General features: G+C 40.6%; 1 protein-coding gene across 4 annotated transcripts in view; it reads right to left on the bottom strand.

Annotated features, from left to right (window-relative positions):
* Nucleotides 1-1,488: 1,488 nt before the first annotated feature.
* SLC17A1 (solute carrier family 17 member 1) overlaps nucleotides 1,489-17,056 on the bottom strand; it is a 49,886-nt gene continuing 34,318 nt past the window's right edge. The window contains exons 12-14 of one of the 4 annotated variants that reach the window (XR_008664057.1): nucleotides 12,313-12,452; nucleotides 4,030-4,139; nucleotides 1,489-1,928 (exon numbers count right to left, since the gene is read on the bottom strand). Coding sequence is in view for 3 of the 4 variants with exons in the window: in XM_055322242.1 (XP_055178217.1) it covers nucleotides 12,315-12,452 (138 nt within the window). In the remaining variant the exon portion in view is untranslated. The other 3 variants (XM_055322242.1, XM_055322244.1, XM_055322243.1) reach the window with 3 other exon arrangements.

Below are 17,056 nucleotides of genomic sequence, written 5' to 3'. Positions count from 1 at the left end.
CTGGGACAGTGGTGACCTGGAGAGGACAGGGAAGCTCTGTGTTCCTCCCAATATTCCTTGCCCTAGGCATATTTTCCCTTTGCTTATGATGTAGTAACAGTAAGCAAACTGTTTTCTTGAGTGCTGTGAATCATTCTAGCAAATTACCAAATGTGAGGGGGGTGGGGTCATGGGAACCCACAACTTTGAAACTAAGTCAAACAGAAGTAGGGGTACCTCGGGCACCCATGACTTTAATTGGTGTCTGAAGGGGCACCTGGGTGGCTCATTCAGTTGGTCATCTACCTTCAGCTCAGATCCTGATCTCAGAAGTCCTGGGATTGAGCCCTGTATCGAGCTCACTGCTCAGTGGGGAGTCTGCTTCTCCCTCTCCCTCTGCCCACAGGTGCTCTCTTCCTCTCTCTATCTCTCAGATCTTTAAAAAAATAATAATTGGTTTCTGAATTTGGGGGCAGCCTTGTAGACTGACTCCTCAACCTGTGGGAGCTGCACTAATTCCAGGTAGTTAGTGTCAGAATTGATTTCTATTATAGGTCACACAGCTGGTGCCCACAGAGAATGAGAAAACTGCTTAGTGTGGAAAATCTACACATTTGCCATCAGAAGTGTTGAGTACAGAAAGCATCTTCTTTCAGTTATCCTGGTAAAAGCATCAGGGACCAGAGGACAATTTCTTACCAAAGCAAAAAATGAAGCTGGAACCAGAGAATCACAAGAGGAATTGTGTCCAAACATCCAGAAGATGAACCCTGAGAGCTATCTTCAAAAGAAAGCCCCCCAAAATGGAAGTCGTAGTGTATACACAATCCAGTGACCCAGGCCAGGAGGTCAGAGCAAGTCAAGGTGCTCTCACATCAAGTGATGCGGGAAAATGAGACCATTCTGAGGTGTGGCAAAAGTAAGATGCCCCAGTGTAAAATACCAAGGAGGAAAAGACAATGAAGACTGAATCCATCATGTGTAGAGAAATGCACAGGCTTGCAGCTAATGCCAGTGGGGTAGGAAACTTCGACCATTTCAGGTAACTTGCTTTCTGTAGATGCTGGCATTGGAACCAGAGCTGCCTCTATCACGCATGTAGTGCTCGGGCATCCCTGAGACTCCACTTTTCACAACTCCTTCTCTCTGGCCATCTTGACTCTGCCCCGCATCTGGTTTGTGAATCCATATAGATCCCTTGCACTTTACTGAACAGACATTGTCCAGCATTCTTTCTATGCCCTTGAACATCTGTCTAAGCTGCCACACCTCCCCCGGATGCCCTTTCTCTGCTTTGACCACTGCAACCCTGCCTGCCTTCAGCAAGGCTCTCTCAGCAGTCACCTCACTAACTTGACTTTGCTTCCTAAAATGTGTGTTGAAGACCTACACTGGCTTGACCCCATTCCAAAGTCTGGAGAGTGTGTACGATGTGTCCTCTTTCCTTAATCCCCCAAATGGGCAGTATTGGCACCACAACAAAAAAGCAAAAGCATTGAGCGCTGAGTATTAATGAACATATAACACGGGGCATGGCAGAAACCAAAGTCAGATACAGCTTCAGGAAGGACAACATCTCAGGAAGGCAGATGACACAAATGTACATGGATGACCACTGTGGGAAATAAAATAAAAAAGGGAGACACCAGTTACAAGCATGGATGTTAAGAGCACCAGCTCCGGTGGGAGGGGGAGAGAGAGCCACCATGCCCACGGGTTCAACTGAGCTGAGACTTGAAGGACCGATGTTAACAGATGCAGGAGGCAGACGGGGAAGAGCACTGCAGGAAGAGGACACAGCACCAGCGAAGGTTTGGTGACAGGAAGGAGCAACCCAGTATGGCCAGAGCACAAAGAATGTGCGCTGTGTGGTTGGTGAGGAGGCTGTGAGAGTGGGAGGAGTGAGAACACATGATGGGCCAGGAAGTGTCTTGGTCTTTCATCCCATCCTGAAATCAAGAAGACAAATGTTAGTTGAGGGGTTGTAATCAGGGTCCTAGTGTTCCAAGGTTTTTGCACGAAGGAATAAGATGAAGTAGGAGTCCACTATGTAGTCCAGGAGCAAGCACTGGCCCCTGAAGGGGGTGGTGGTGGAATGTGGTGAGGGGTAAATGGATCACTTGCCGTAGGAGATGCACCTGACAAAACTGGCATACTGAATGGGGAGCAGGTGTCCCGCGGGACTCCTAGGTTTCGGTTTGCTACTAGATGGGTGGAGATGCCACTGAGGCAGAGATCACACCCCAGTGAAGATGACAAGAAGGAAAGTAGATGCACGGGAAATCCTGGCTTCACATATAAATCTAGGAAGCGTCTAGATACACCTGGTGATTGAAATGCTTACCATGGTGGATGCTGCCCTGAGTGACAGGAGGGCATAAGGAGGCCTGTGAATGAGCCTCACAGAACTCCAACACTGAATGGCCAGACTGGCGGATAATTGTCGTTTTAAGAAAAATTTAAAAAGAAAAAATTAGAAGGAGAGAAGGAAAACCAAGAGAATATGTTGCTAACAGAGGGAAGAAAAGAGCATGTGTTTCATAAAGGAGTGGAGTTACCCGTGCCCTCTGCAGGGATCAGGCAAGAGGAGGGGGCAGGTGGTGGCAAGGAGCCAGCTGCTGCTATGTCTGGCTGCCAAGGGGAAGGGAGAGACCAGGGGGCAGCCGCAGGAGGACATGGCATCAAGAAAGGATCTCAAGGCAAGTGTGTTTCAAACCTGGGGGAAGAATCTAGTTGGAAAAAAAAAAGGACTCTGCTAAAGAACACACCCAAATGCAGGTTCCTGAGAAGGCTGAGGGTAAGGGAGGGACTTGGACCTGAAGCACAGTTGGGTAGATGGTGAGAGATGTGTGAGGGCCACTCCTGTCCTTTTGCAGCTGGCTGAAGACTGTGTCCTGCCCTCGGGGCACCTCCAACACCTCCCCTGGTTCTTCCCCCCCATCCCAATTCATTCATGACACTCCCCTCCACCCCCTCTGACTGTAGGCTCCTGAAGTGCAGGAACCATGACACACATTACTTTGTAAGATCTTTAACACACAAGGACCTCATCTTGGCCACAGTGTCAAGATATTTGTGTGTGTGTGTGTGTGTGTGTGTGTGTGTGTGTGTGTGTGTTCGTTCAATCACTGTGTGGCTCAACAAATAGAACAGTCTGTGGTGGTGTGGGGAAGAAATGGGTGCGAAGGTAAGGGATCCAATTTTTCTTTCATTTCCTTTGTTTTCCAGGACACAGAATTATCTAAACCTATGAATTCCCTTCCTCATCCCATCCAGTATTGAGATCCAGAGACCGAGTCTGTTCTTTCCACTTCTCCAGCAATCACACCGCTAACTCCAGGCTCTCAGCAGTGAAGATCACATCAGGGCACAAAGTCTCTGATTTGTTTCTGAGCCACCCGTGTGGATGTGTATTCCTCTCCTCCTCTCCTTTCCTTCTGTGGACTCTTCTGTTTTTTCCTCATCTGTTACTTCTAATTGCTTCTGAAAATAAGTCTAATTTCTCCCTGGGACTGACTAGTACAGTTTTCCCCAGAATGGGCTTCCTTAAAGTACAGAAATCTCAGATTTTCCATTGAAGCCACACATCTATAACACAGAAGAGTGAAGGCTGCAAGTTGTGGGACAGGTCTTTTGTGAAATCTTAGAATAAGATTTACTTTCTTATGCTTGTTTTTTAAAAATTTTTTTTTAAATTTTATTTATTTATGATAGTCACAGAGAGAGAGAGAGAGAGAGAGGGAGGCAGAGACACAGGCAGAGGGAGAAGCAGGCTCCATGCAGGGAGCCCGACGTGGGATTCGATCCCGGGTCTCCAGGATCGTGCCCTGGGCCAAAGGCAGGCGCCAAACCGCTGCACTACCCAGGGATCCCTCTTATGCTTGTTTATTGGTTAACTTTGCAACCATTTATAAAGCAACTGATGCAGAGTGCAAGAGGAATAAACCCACATTTAAAATTCAGAACTGCTACATGGTATGAACAATACATGGTACAAAGGAAATGTGCCCAGGGTGCGCGACAGGATGAGCCTCTGAGGAAGGCACATACCATCTTCTTCCTTGGGACGCTGACTGCCTCTCAGTCTCAGGTACCAGGCTGGCCCCTCTTCCCTTCAATAAGGAGGTCAGTCCCAGGCTCTCTTAGTGTTCTGTTTTACACTAAGTTTTGTAGAGAAAGAAAAAAGTGCATGCAAATGTCACTGATGAGTCCTTATACCGGGCAGATAGAGGAAAGCTTTAACACAGTTCAAAGGAATAGTCTGGCCAAGTTGATTTTTGTCCATCTGTCTTCCTTGTCTTGGTGACAAGGATAAGCATCCTAGGCATCTGCTACACTTCTTTCCTCCCGACATAAAAATAAATATGACTGTCTGGTGAACAATTCCAACACCGTGCTAGGTCCAGGCACACAATATAAAATCATTCATCATTTGCTCTATGTCTGTGCAGTATCCTCCAACATTGCACAGCCTGGGGTTTAGAGCACAAGCTGTTTACCACAGCTGCCCTCTCTAATAAGAAGACATTTTATCTACAACAATAACAAGGCACACTTTTTGTACTTCAGCAAATACCTATTTTTTGTAACTAATTTGTTACTAAGAAAGTGAAGTGAAGACTTTGATCTGTGCTCCTCCCTCCCCCACAGTCCTGCTGATAACATCCCGGATCCTTTCGAAGAACACATTGGTGGAACCTATGCTAACTGGCACAGTGCTCTCTGGCAAACCAGACTGAACCCCAGCCTCACCTGGTTATAAAATCCATAAAGAGTAAATGCCGAGACACATTCTTCCTTTGCCTAACAGACTAGCCTAGAGCAGCAGAGCAGGGCAGGGTGAGGAGTGTCAGAGGCCACGCGAGGTAAGGACAGTTGGTACCCAACATCCTGGCATCACATGTTTAAGTCTGACCAGGGTACAGACGGCATCTGTGCTAGGTGACAGCCTGGCACAAAGCCTGAAGCTGAGGCAGGTGAGGAAGGCCAATGTCCATAAGTACAAGTTAGCAAATCCAGGGGAGTTTCACATGGGCCAACCTTCCTGCTTTCTGTAATTCGTCACCTTTTTGACTCTACTAAGCTCTCACTTATCCCCCGTTCCTATTCCCTTGTCCTCCCTTTAAAATGTCCCTCACCTCTGATGAATAAAAATTTGAGTTAGGATCCCTCCAGACTCGTTTCCCTATTGCAACAGTACATTACTCATTAAAATCTGTCCTTACCACTTTAAATAGCGTCTAGCTTTGTTTATCTTGGATCTTAGTGTAAGATGTCAGCACCCAAGAGAAATGAGGAGGGTTTCCATGATCTAGGAGGGGTGTCTCAGAATAGGGTGTTGGAGCATGGGTAAGAAAGCAGGGAAAAATATACCATGAGGAAAAAATGGTCACTTCAATAAGTGGTGCTGAGAAAACTGGATAGTTCCAGGCAAAACAATGAAACTGCACCACTTTCTCATATCATACACAAAATAAATTCAAAATAAAGACTTAAATATAAGATCCGAAACCATAAAACTCCTAGAAAAAAGAAAAACAGGCAATAAGCTCTCTGATATTGGTCTTAGCAGTATTTTTTTGGATCCATCTCCCCAGGCAAGGGAAACAAAAGCAAAAATAAATAGGATGACATCAAACTAAAAATCTTTTGCACAGTAAAGGAAATCACTGACATAACAAAAAGGCAACCTACTGAATAGGAGAAGATATTCACAAATGACATATCTGATAAGAAGTTAACACCCAAAATACATGATGAACTCCTACAACTCAACTCAGTAGTTTTTTTTTTTTAAACTACCATTCAGTTAAAAAACAGAGGATTGGAATAGACATTTTTCCAAAGAACACATCCAGATGGCCAACAGACAGGTGAAAAGATGCTTAATATCACCATGAAAATACAAATCAAAACTACAGTGAGGTATTACCTCATAACTGTCAAAATGGCTATGATCAAAAAGATAAGAAACAAGTGTTGACAAGAATGTGGATGGGAAAAAACCTTCATGCACTGTTGGTGGGATTGCAAATTGGTGCCACTACTATGGAAAACAGTACAGAAATTCTTCAGAAAGTTAAAAATAGAACTATCAAATTATGTAAAGAATTTACATGAAAATAAACTACCAACCAACTTATTAGAGTAAAAGTAGAGCATATGCATTTAAAGCCATAAAGAATAAAGAAATACTAGTGTTAACCCATTATGTAAGCTTGTTCTGGAAATTCTAAGGGCCATGAGTCAAGAGGGGAAAGAAAGAGATATCAAAAGGGAGGAAAGAAAAGTATTATTATTATTATTTGCAAGTGATACGATTATTTACCTAGAAACCAGAGAATCAATTCCCAAACCACCTTAACAAGATAGGTTGGCCACAGTTACATTTTTCAGTGAAAAAATAAATATATTCAAACAATACCTCCCCTGTATCCCAGCCCAAATGTGTAAGAAAAATACAATAAATGAAAATAATATTCAGGATATATAAATTAAATTTTATAAGAAATGTATACTAAACACATGAAGCAAATTGGAGCACTGGACTCAAGAAAAACTGAATCCACGTTCAGCATGCAGGGATGGGGTCTTACTATGTTCTCTTAAGGGAGATTGAACTAGTACAGGGATCTTAGTTTCTCCCAAATAGATTTAGTGCAATCTAACGTGATTAAATTACAATGTGGTGCAGTTTAATACTGCAGTTAAATCTTTATGAAAATAGTCCAGTGAGGGGTGCCTGGGAGCCTTACTCAGTTTAGCGTCTGCTGTTGGCTCAGTTCATGATCTCAGGGTCTTGGGATAGAGCCCGCCCTGCATCAGGCTCCCCGCTCAGTGGAGAGCCTGCTTCCCCCCTCCCTCTGCCTCTTCCCCCACTTTTGCTCTATCTCTATCTCAAGTAAATAAATAAAATATTTTTTAAAATAGCCAAAAGATTATAAACTTTCCTGGGATAATAAACAGCTGATATTACACAGTATCATCTTCAAAAATAAAGATGATAAAGATTGTCTGATTAGCCTGATACATACATTAAAAATGTAGACCAATCAATATAGTACATAACAATAGATATTAAACTCTATATTAAACCCAGAAACATAAATATATTGGCGTTTGTTTTACCAAATGGTATTTTATTTGTTTTAAAGATTTTATTTACTTGAGATAGTTAAAGAGCACACACAAGCAGGGGAGTTGCAAAGGGAGAGAGAGAGAAGCAGACTCCCCACTGAGCAGGGTGCCCTATAGGGGGCTTGATCCCAGGACCCTGAGATCATGACCTGAGCAGAAGGCAGAAGCTTAACCCACTGAGCCACTCAAGTGCCCTGGAAGGTTGGTATTTTAAATCAGAGGAACAAATGTGAAGTATTCAAAAAAAGATGATGTTGGGGCACCTGGGTGGCTGAGTGGTTGAGCATCTGCCTTTAGCTCAGGTGGTCCTGGGATCTAGCCGCACATCAGGCTCCCCACAGGGAGCCTGCTTCTCCTTCTGCCTCTTTCTCTGTGTCTCTCATGAATAAATAAATAAACAGATAAATAAATAAATAAATAAATAAATAAATAAATAAATAAATAAATAAATAAATAGATAAATAAATCTTAAAAAAATATGATGTTGGTAAAACTCATTCACTTGGAAAACAAATCCAAATTCCTACTAAGCTGTTCATTAACCATCTGTAAGTGATGTAAAGACAATAAAGATACCATGAATTTTCATGAACTCCTCTCTCTCCTTTTCTGACCCTGTGGGCTCACAGCTTCTTGATGGTGGCAAGACAAAGGACTGCCCTATTTAATTGGCTGACACAGCCTATTTATAAAGCTTGTGGGAGCAAGCAAGTAATACATGCAAGTGTGGAATCACCGTATTGTACACCTGAAACTTATATAACCTCTGTGTTCACGATACTAGAATTAAAATTTAAAAAATATAAATAAATAAATGTTAAAAATAAAATAACAAGCTTGAAGGAGATTAAACTCTGCCAACAGTCCTTGGTAACCTCCTGGCTAATTGGCCAGGTAGCTGTGATAATTTCAGAGGGAGAAGCCACAGGACCCAGTCCACACCTGGGTGCAATGACCCAGTCCACTCTAGGGTGCGCTGGGGAGGAGAACCTTTTCTGTCACTCCCGTGGTTTCCTTCTGTCTCCAGCTTCAGAGAGAGCTGCAGAACTGGACAGTCTATTTCTCTTTACAGGCCCAAACGCATTCACCTAAATCTATCAGTTCAATAAAATCATTTATATAAACAAAATATAACATGCAAAAATTTTAAAGATTGGAGGCCCACGTAACTATACCTTTTCACTTAAAAACCCTCTATTCAAGTTTTGTTTTGTTATGTAAACTACTGGACAGCCTTACTGACTGGTTTACCCACAGTAAAGAGATTACTAGAGGAAGTCCTATAGGAAAAATCTTACTGTAGGAATTCCCCACCCCACACCCACCTCTAAAATAGGCAACTGATCAGATACAGAAAAACAGGAAAACGAGGGAACTACCTCATGCCAGTATATACAAGGGCTGTTTGCTAAATTCCAGACAAGGAGGATCCAGAGAAAAGGTGACACTGGGATCAACTCACAACCTCCTCCGGACTCCGGAGCTCCACTCCTTCCTGTGGGGAAGCAGGAGGGGTCTGCCGCAGGCTGGGGGCTGCAAGGCGTTGCCAGGCACCTAGGGACCCCACAGATCCTGGCTCTCCGCAATTATGGGGGCCCAAGCCCTTTAGCTTACCTTGGCTCTGGGCCGGAGGAGAGACACGTGACTATGACTCAGCCCTTTCCAATTCCCACCCTCCACCCCAGCTTCTGCAATCAAGATGCAAAGTTGAGACTGACCCATTTTGCAGCAACAACGTGTCAGTCTGTGCCCGGGAAACACCGCTGATTGTGCAAACTGTCTGGGCGCTGCCTACTGGCCCCAGCTCTGAAGATGCAGGCTGTGGAAGAGGCCTCCCATTCTCTTCTCTACCACGGGAGACAGCTCCAGAGAGGCCCCGACACCTGTGCCAGGTCCCCACACGGGCTGTCGCCTGCGCCGAGGTGCGCCCGGCGGGTTTCAAGCTCCCAGCCCTACAGAGCCAATCTGATGGAGGATGTAAGGGCGACCACAGTAAACAGGAGACAAATCGCATCCGTTCGGTGTATGGGCAGTTAGAAGCTCAGGCAGGCTCCCTCCCAGCAGGAGAAAAGTTATTAGAAAAGTCCAGTGCATGAGATATTTTGGAAGGGAAAAGAAGGCAGCAAAATATTGCATACTAGGGATGCCTGGGTGGCTCCGTGGTTGAACAGGTGGCACAGTGGTTGGAACGGCTGCCTTTGCCTCAGGTCCTGGGATGGAGTCCCATATCCGGCTCCCCACAGAGAGCTTGCTTCTCCCTCTGCCTGTGTCTCTGCCTCTCTCTGTGTGTCTCTCATGAATAAATACATAAATAAATAAATCTTTAAAAAAATATTGCATGCTACTGAAAAGTGGACACATTTTCGAAGAAGATTTAATCGGAACGTAGAAGCATAACCAGCATTTAAAATACACCACAAGCCAGAATTAACTAGTGGGGGGCAAGGGGTCAGAAGCAAGAGGGCCACAAAATAGGGAAGATACTGTTTGAAGGGGATATAAAATCAAATGACAGAAAATGAAGTCAGAAGACAGAAATTGTAAGGGTAACAAATACCATTGGATTAAACTCCTCTCTACAAAGGAGGCAGGTCTCAGAGTGGGTGAAATATTGGTAAGAAACACATGTAAAGTGAAATGACTCAGAAAGGTAGAATTTAAAGGTGATGGAACTCTGTTCCAGAATCAGGAGCAGATGCACACACACAGAAGTAGGAATCATAAAATGGAAAAGGCCAATTTTGCAAAATAAAAATTAGATTTCCAGTTAAGATATATATATCCAAATCTTTTTGATATTGTATAAGATAACCTCAGGGTGTTTAATAGTAACTGCTTGGTGTAAACAGAAATTAATAGAAATTATAATGGAAAACTTAAGTCTAATTTTTAGATTTTAGAAGGTCAATATATAATCCAAATAAGATTTATAAGGTCCAAATAAAGTAATATGATCACTACCATAGTTCTGCCCAACTCTGAACCTTGGCTATAGAGGCCAAATCTTTGCTAATTCTTGTGGAATATTTCCTAGTGCTGTTAGGTGCTTATTCATAAGGACAACCTCATTAATCTCTATGTTAAAATATTTGTATGCCCTCCCATATTTTTCAGCTGCTGGTTATATTTCATTCACTTACACAAAATTTAGTAACTAAGACACATTTAATTCCAGATCCAGAATTTTGTCATTTCTAATCAGCAATCTTGGGTAAATGCATTTTGATGAATTTTTGTGATGCCCCATTATGGAAATTCCTACTCTTGGCAATACAGAGTCAATTTAATTTTTGATTGATATGATCAGATTTCCCTCCATCCATCACTTGGGTCATTCCTTTCAATAAATTTTCCTAACTAGTTATTATTGTTTAACGTGAAAAAGTTTTTTTTTTCTGGGGTCAGGAATGGTTGGTCAGGAAACTTACTGCATGTGTTTACTGTATGAGACTTTCCATTCAACCCACTTTGGTTTTCTAGGTAAGTGATCATGTCATTCACCCATAATGCTAATTTTACACTTTTCCAGAGTTGATTTTTTGCTTTTTCTCTCTCTACTCAGTCTTCTTTAGTGAAAATTCCACTGCATCTTGCATGGATAAAATACCAACCCATGCACTGACCCAGCGCATTCGCCCATAAATCCCACCTTCTCTTGACTCCAATGAATAAATTCTAGGTTATATTCTAGGCAAACCTCTGCTCTGGGCTTGGGTTTCATCCCCTCTGGATGATTCCAATACCTTCATTCAGCACCCGTGCTATCTCTCCTGCGTCAGGAAATTACTCTATTGAATTATACCATCAAATTACACACTATTGCACCTAATTCTAACACAGGCAACAAACAATCCACATTCCCCTATAGATCCTGTGCCATTTATCTGATCTCTTATTCTTGCCTTCTCCCATCTCCTCAGCTCACACTCCCTCTGTCCCTCCTTCCCTTCATTCCTTCCTTTCTCCTTCCCTAGAAAACAGAGAGAAAACTGCCCAAAACAAACATGTAACTCAGTGAATTGCTCTTCTAATCACTGCCATTGGCATGAAAAGTAGAATATTTCTAGAACCTCAGAAGTTTTCCATGTGGTCTACCCTAAGCATGACATCTTCCTCTCTTTGAAAGTAACCACTACTTGGACATTGAGAACCATGTCTTTTCTGCATGGCTCTACAGATTTATCAACCACATATGTGTCCCCCTCCCCTTTCCTGGTGTAGTTTTGCCAGTTTTAAAAAATTTAATGTTTTTAAGTCTCTTTTAATCTAGAGGCTCCTGTTCTGTCCTTTTTCTCTTGCTTAATAACTTACTTGTTGAAAAATTTAGGTCCTTTGACCTGTAAAATTCCCACAGTTTAGATTTGCTGATGACATCCTTAGGATTTAGTTCAATTCAACGTGTTCTGCATTCTGTAGTCTCTGCATTTCTCACAAAACAGTAGCTATCTCTAAAGGCTTGATTGTACTCAGTTGGTGTGTGTAGCAAGACCTGGGTGGTGGTGTGTTTGTGTTCTTTCATCAGGATGTATAAAATGTGTCTGTATCTCTCTGTGTGATGTTAATAGCTATTGATGCATGAAACCTGGATCCTTTCATTCCCTAGAACTTGTAAACTGAGGATATTCTACGTATATCAATTCTTATTTATGTATTAGCTGAAATAATTCTATAAGAAACAGGTCTATTTATTTACTCCTGACAGAGTCTAGAGAAGAAAGGCACAATATCAGATTCTCTTCTGAACTTTAATGGACCTTTTGTCTCTGTCATTCATTCTAGTCAGGGTAAAAATCCATTGGTAAATTCTCAGACCTTGTGCACTTTAATCCCTTGGTAGCATTTGCCAGGGGTGCTTGGGCCCACCTTTTTCACTTCTCTTCTGAGATGCCACATGCTTTGGCTGTTCTTCCTGCTCCATCGAGGGCCCTTCCCATCCCCTCGAAAGCTTTCCTGTGTCTTTCCAAAAATCTCTATCCCGGCCCCACTCTCTCCCCAGAATCTCAGAGCAGCACCTCCTCTGGGACGCACCCACCTCCCTGTCAGGATCCCAGAGAGTTTCAGACATTCCGTGGCCCCCTTCATCCCCCAAACCCAAACTCCTTAGCAGCACCGTGGTTTGCTCAGGGGTCACCCTCAACCCCACACTCTCTAGCACCCCCAGTTGCAAAATCTGACCTCAGGCTGATCACTTCTTACCTTCAGAGGCGTGTGTGCTCTTGATTGCCTTTAGCCCAGTCCTGAATATCTGCTTTTCCAAATATGAGACAGAAAAGTAGGCATAACACGTCAATGACTGCCATCAGGATGAAAATTTTAAACCAGGCAGATTCCGGATCCTGAGGGATTATAGTGCAAAGTGATTGTAAATTAGCAGTCTTGAGGTACTTTGCAACACTTCCAATATAATATTCAAACTAGTCTAGGCATTTAACAGACATGGAAAAATATACTCATAAGGAGAAAAAAAATTGTAATTTCACTCTACAAGGATAATTATTATTTATCTCTCTACTTTTTAAAAGATTTTATTTATTTATTTATTTATTTATTTATTTATTTATTTATTTATTTATTTATTTATGAGAGAGTGAGCAGGGGAGGAGCAGAGGGAGAGGGACAAGCAGAAGCCCAGGCTGGGATTCAATCTCACCACCCATAGATCATGACCTGAGCCAAAACCAAGTCAGACCTTTAACCGACTGAGTTACCCAGGTGCTCCCTATCTTTCTACTTCTTGATTTATGTCTATGTACATGTAACTTTTGTAGAAAAATGATGTAACTATGTACATAGTGCTTAAGCCAAGAATGTATATGCTTTTTATTGAGAAATTTATTATAAACATGTTTGCATATCAAGAAATATTCAACTGTATCATAACCTTTACTGAGTGATTAGTAATCCAGAGTTTAGATTTATAAAATTTATAAAACATCCCTTATTTCTTTATATTTGTTTTTCACTTTTTGCTGCTATAAATCTGAGTATCTCAGTAGTTCATTATATGCCCATCAATGCTTTTGTTTGTTTGTTTTCATCATTGCTTTTGAATAAAATTTATCAAATACCTTTTCCTTAATTATAACATTTTTATAATTAAAAATTATGTTAATTATGTTAAAATTATAACATTTTAAGCCTATTAATCTGATCAGTTTCATTAATAGATTTTATAATATTGAGCTACTTTTACTTTCATAGAAAATGGCTTAGTTCATTATGGTGTCATAGGCATATATTTTAATATGCTGGTGGATTCTATGTACAGGTAATTTATTTCATTTTTGCATCTATATTCAAAGATGACATTGAATTTTAATTATGTTTGAGATTTGTTTTACTATTTTGCCTTTTACCTTTTTTATCAGCCAAGATTAAATTTTATATAGTTAAATGTACAATGCATCCTGATGGGATTTAGGTGTCTGGTGCCAAGCTTTTGAAGGATGTCCAACCCAAAGTTTATATAATTATTAAGTCCTATTTTACTTTAGTATTTTCATAGTTTCCTTTCTTCATTTACATTTTTAATCATCTAGAATTAATTTTGTTGTCAGATATAAAAACAGACTATAATTGTATTTTTCTATAAGCTGGCTTCCCACTATGTTTTGTGTTTTTTTTTAAATAAAGCCATTGTCTTTGGTTTGAAATGAAACTTTATCATTTAGAATGTGTTTTTTTCAGGACTTGACCAAATCATTATCAGTCTTATTTAAAATATAATTAAGAGTAGGGTTGCTGGGTGGCTCAGTCAGTTAAGCATCTGACTGATTGATTTCTGCTCAGGTCATGATCTCAGCCTCCCAAATGGCTCTGTGCCTGGTGTGGAGCCTGCCTAAGATTCTCTCTCTCCCTCTCCCTCTGCCCCTTCCCACTCTAACTTGCATGCTCTCTCTCTCTCTTTCACTCAAAAAAATTTAAATTAAAGTCAGCAAAATAAAATATAATTAAGAGTAGACATTTACAAAATAAAACTATTTGTTTCCTTCAGATGAGACATTGAACATATGTAATTATAGTGATTTCTCTAATTAAAGCATGCCAAGCTTGACAGGTCATTGGCAAACAGAAAGTCAGGAAAAGGACCGAGATGTGCCCAGAAATTTAATGATAGATAATAAAGTTTCAATAATTTTCAGTTAATAGAATTCACTGTGATTTGGACCTGAAGTCCAAAATATGATATGACTCCCTCTTCATGTAGTTTCACTGATTTTGCTTTCATAGGTGTGTGGTTTTCTTCATTTGGATTTTGCATGATTTTCAGTGTTTTTTTTCCCATAGGTACTTTGTAATATTGGTTGATACTGGGCTTTAGGGCAGCCCCGGTGGTGCAGTGGTTTAGCGCCGCCTGCAGCCCAGGGTGTGATCCTGGAGACCTGGGATGGAGTCCCACATCGGGCTCCCTGCATGGAGCCTTCTGTGTCTTCTCCCTCTGCCTGTGTTTCTGCCTCTCTCTCTCTCTCTGAATAAATAAATAAAACCTTTAAAAAAATAGAGTTTCAAAAAAAAAGATACTGGGCTTTAGACTTTTATACAATATAATATCTAACTTTGAATTCTACCCTCTTCCAGGACAGTCTTTTTTTGCATATAATGTTATTTTGTTCTTTTGCATTTACATCATATATACCTGTGACTTACTTTTCTTGACCAATTGCATTTGCTAGCATTTCAGAATGCTGTATAATAAGACAGCATTTAGAAGGGTATGCACATAATGTTATAAATAGCTGTTATGGTTGAATACATGAACATCTGGTACTTGCATGCAGATCTGATTTGGTAAGCCCTCATAAGGTTTTGGTGTCATTTTGGCCATTTATAGCTGGATACACCAAGACTTAGAGTAAGAAGTGTTTCCAAGTGGCATAGCTTTTAAGTAGCTGAGTTGAGATTTGAATACTCACTGTAGATTTTTTTTTCACTGTAGATATTTTTAGGAATATGAATACCTTTGTTCATCCAGTTTTCCCAAACTTTTAGCATAGAGTTGTTCTTAATATTCTTAGCTTTTAATCTATAGTGTCTCTCCAAAAATTTCTCCTTTCTTATTTGGTATTTCCAACATTTGAATCTGTCTCTTGTATCCCACTCCAGAAAGATTGTCTATCTAATTAATCTTTTCAAATTACCAATTTTTAAAAATGTTTTTTCTTAATTTTTATTTATTTATGATAGTCACACACACACACACACACAGAGAGAGGCAGAGACATAGGCAGAGGGAGAAGCAGGCCCCATGCACCGGGAGCCTGACGTGGGATTCGATCCCAGGTCTCCAGGATTGCGCCCTGGACCAAAGGCAGGCGCTAAACCGCTGCGCCACCCAGGGATCCCCAAATTATCAATTTTAAGTTTTGTGTTTCTTCTCTACTGTTTTATTAACTGTAGAATTTATTTCTTTTACCCTTATTGCTTTAATCTTTCTTATTATTTGGGTTTGCCCTGTTTTTCCCCCCGAGCTCTAGAGTTGAATGCTTAGCTTATTTATTTTTGATTGGCTTTCTTGTGTTTTCTTTTAGAAATATATCAAGTTATAAATTACCCCTATAAATGTCCAATATATTTCCACATGTAACAATTTCACTGTCCTTTACTTCTAAGTGTTAGTGAATTCTCTTTTTGATGTTCTTTTAAAACTAAAAATTACTTACTGTCATGTTGTTCAGTTTATAAACATATGTGATCTTTTTAGAAATCCTATTGGTAGTAGTTTCTAATGTTATTGTACTTTTGTTTTCTATAGAATATTTATCCTTTGAAGTCTGATTTGCCATCTATTCTCAGTGGAAGAACTGAGCCAAATCACTGAGTTTGACAATACAGGCAACTGACAGTCTAAAATGTTATTTCTTACTTTCAAAATATGAGTGGATTTTTCTATTTATCTATTCTATCTTTGATTTCCATCATAATTTAATTGTGATTGGAGGACATATTTTGTCTAATTACAGTCCTGTTACAATTTCTAGGATTTACATAATGGCACAGTATATAGTCAATTTTTGTAAATGTTCAAGGACATTTATATACCTTGAAAGGAATGAGGATTCTGTAGTTGTTCAGTGTGGCATTCCATATATGTCAGTTAGGCCAAGCATGTTAATTGTGTTGTTCAACTCTTTTATATTTTTACAGATTTTTTTTCTCCTTGCTGCAATAATTACTATAAGTGGTATATTAAAATTTCTCACTATCTTTGTATCTTTTAATGGCAGAGACTTGGTTTTTTTGGTTACACTAGGGTGCACAGCAGGTTGGCTAGGAGCTATGCTTTACATCTCTTCATCCCCAGATCCAGGATGGTAGAGATACATTCACCATTCTGATTGTTACCAGTCGCTGTGTCAGAGGGAGAGAATGGCCTTCTGATTCTTAACACTTCTTTTCAGAATTAACATACATAACTTCTTCTCATACATCATTGGCCAAAATAACTTGCACGAATACATTTAACTTCATGGAAGTGGGAAAATGCCAAGAGAAGAACCAGAAAAAAAAAATTATTGTTGCAATAATTAGCTCCTAGTCTACTCTTTTCATCACCAAATATTTGATTCACTCACTTTACTCCACACAGAACACACTAATCAGAGGAGACCACTCCAAAGCCTACCAGTCCCTACATTCACTTCAGGACCTCATCAAAGAACACTCAAGCGCACACCGAGAGGTTGCTCTCAAAATGTCCACCTAGCAGAGTGCCAGCGTTACTGTAAACCAGTAGCTACTGTTTGTCTCCTAATCTTATTTTTATGAAAGGAAGTATTTATGACGGCTGATGGATGGTTGTGCTGCACTTTGCACCGGATGCCACAACTAGGTGGGACTCTGGGTTTATGTTGCCTTCTTTCTGGAGAAAGTGAAATTTTTACACTTGTGCAAAGGAGAATGAACTGAATGTTTGGTGACTGGAAGAGTGAACCCATGTGAC

This window comes from Nyctereutes procyonoides, unplaced genomic scaffold (genome assembly GCF_905146905.1).
Source record: "Nyctereutes procyonoides isolate TBG_1078 unplaced genomic scaffold, NYPRO_anot_genome, whole genome shotgun sequence".
Classification (NCBI taxonomy): Eukaryota; Metazoa; Chordata; class Mammalia; order Carnivora; family Canidae; genus Nyctereutes; species Nyctereutes procyonoides.
This window is presented reverse-complemented; position numbering and strand designations above follow the sequence as displayed.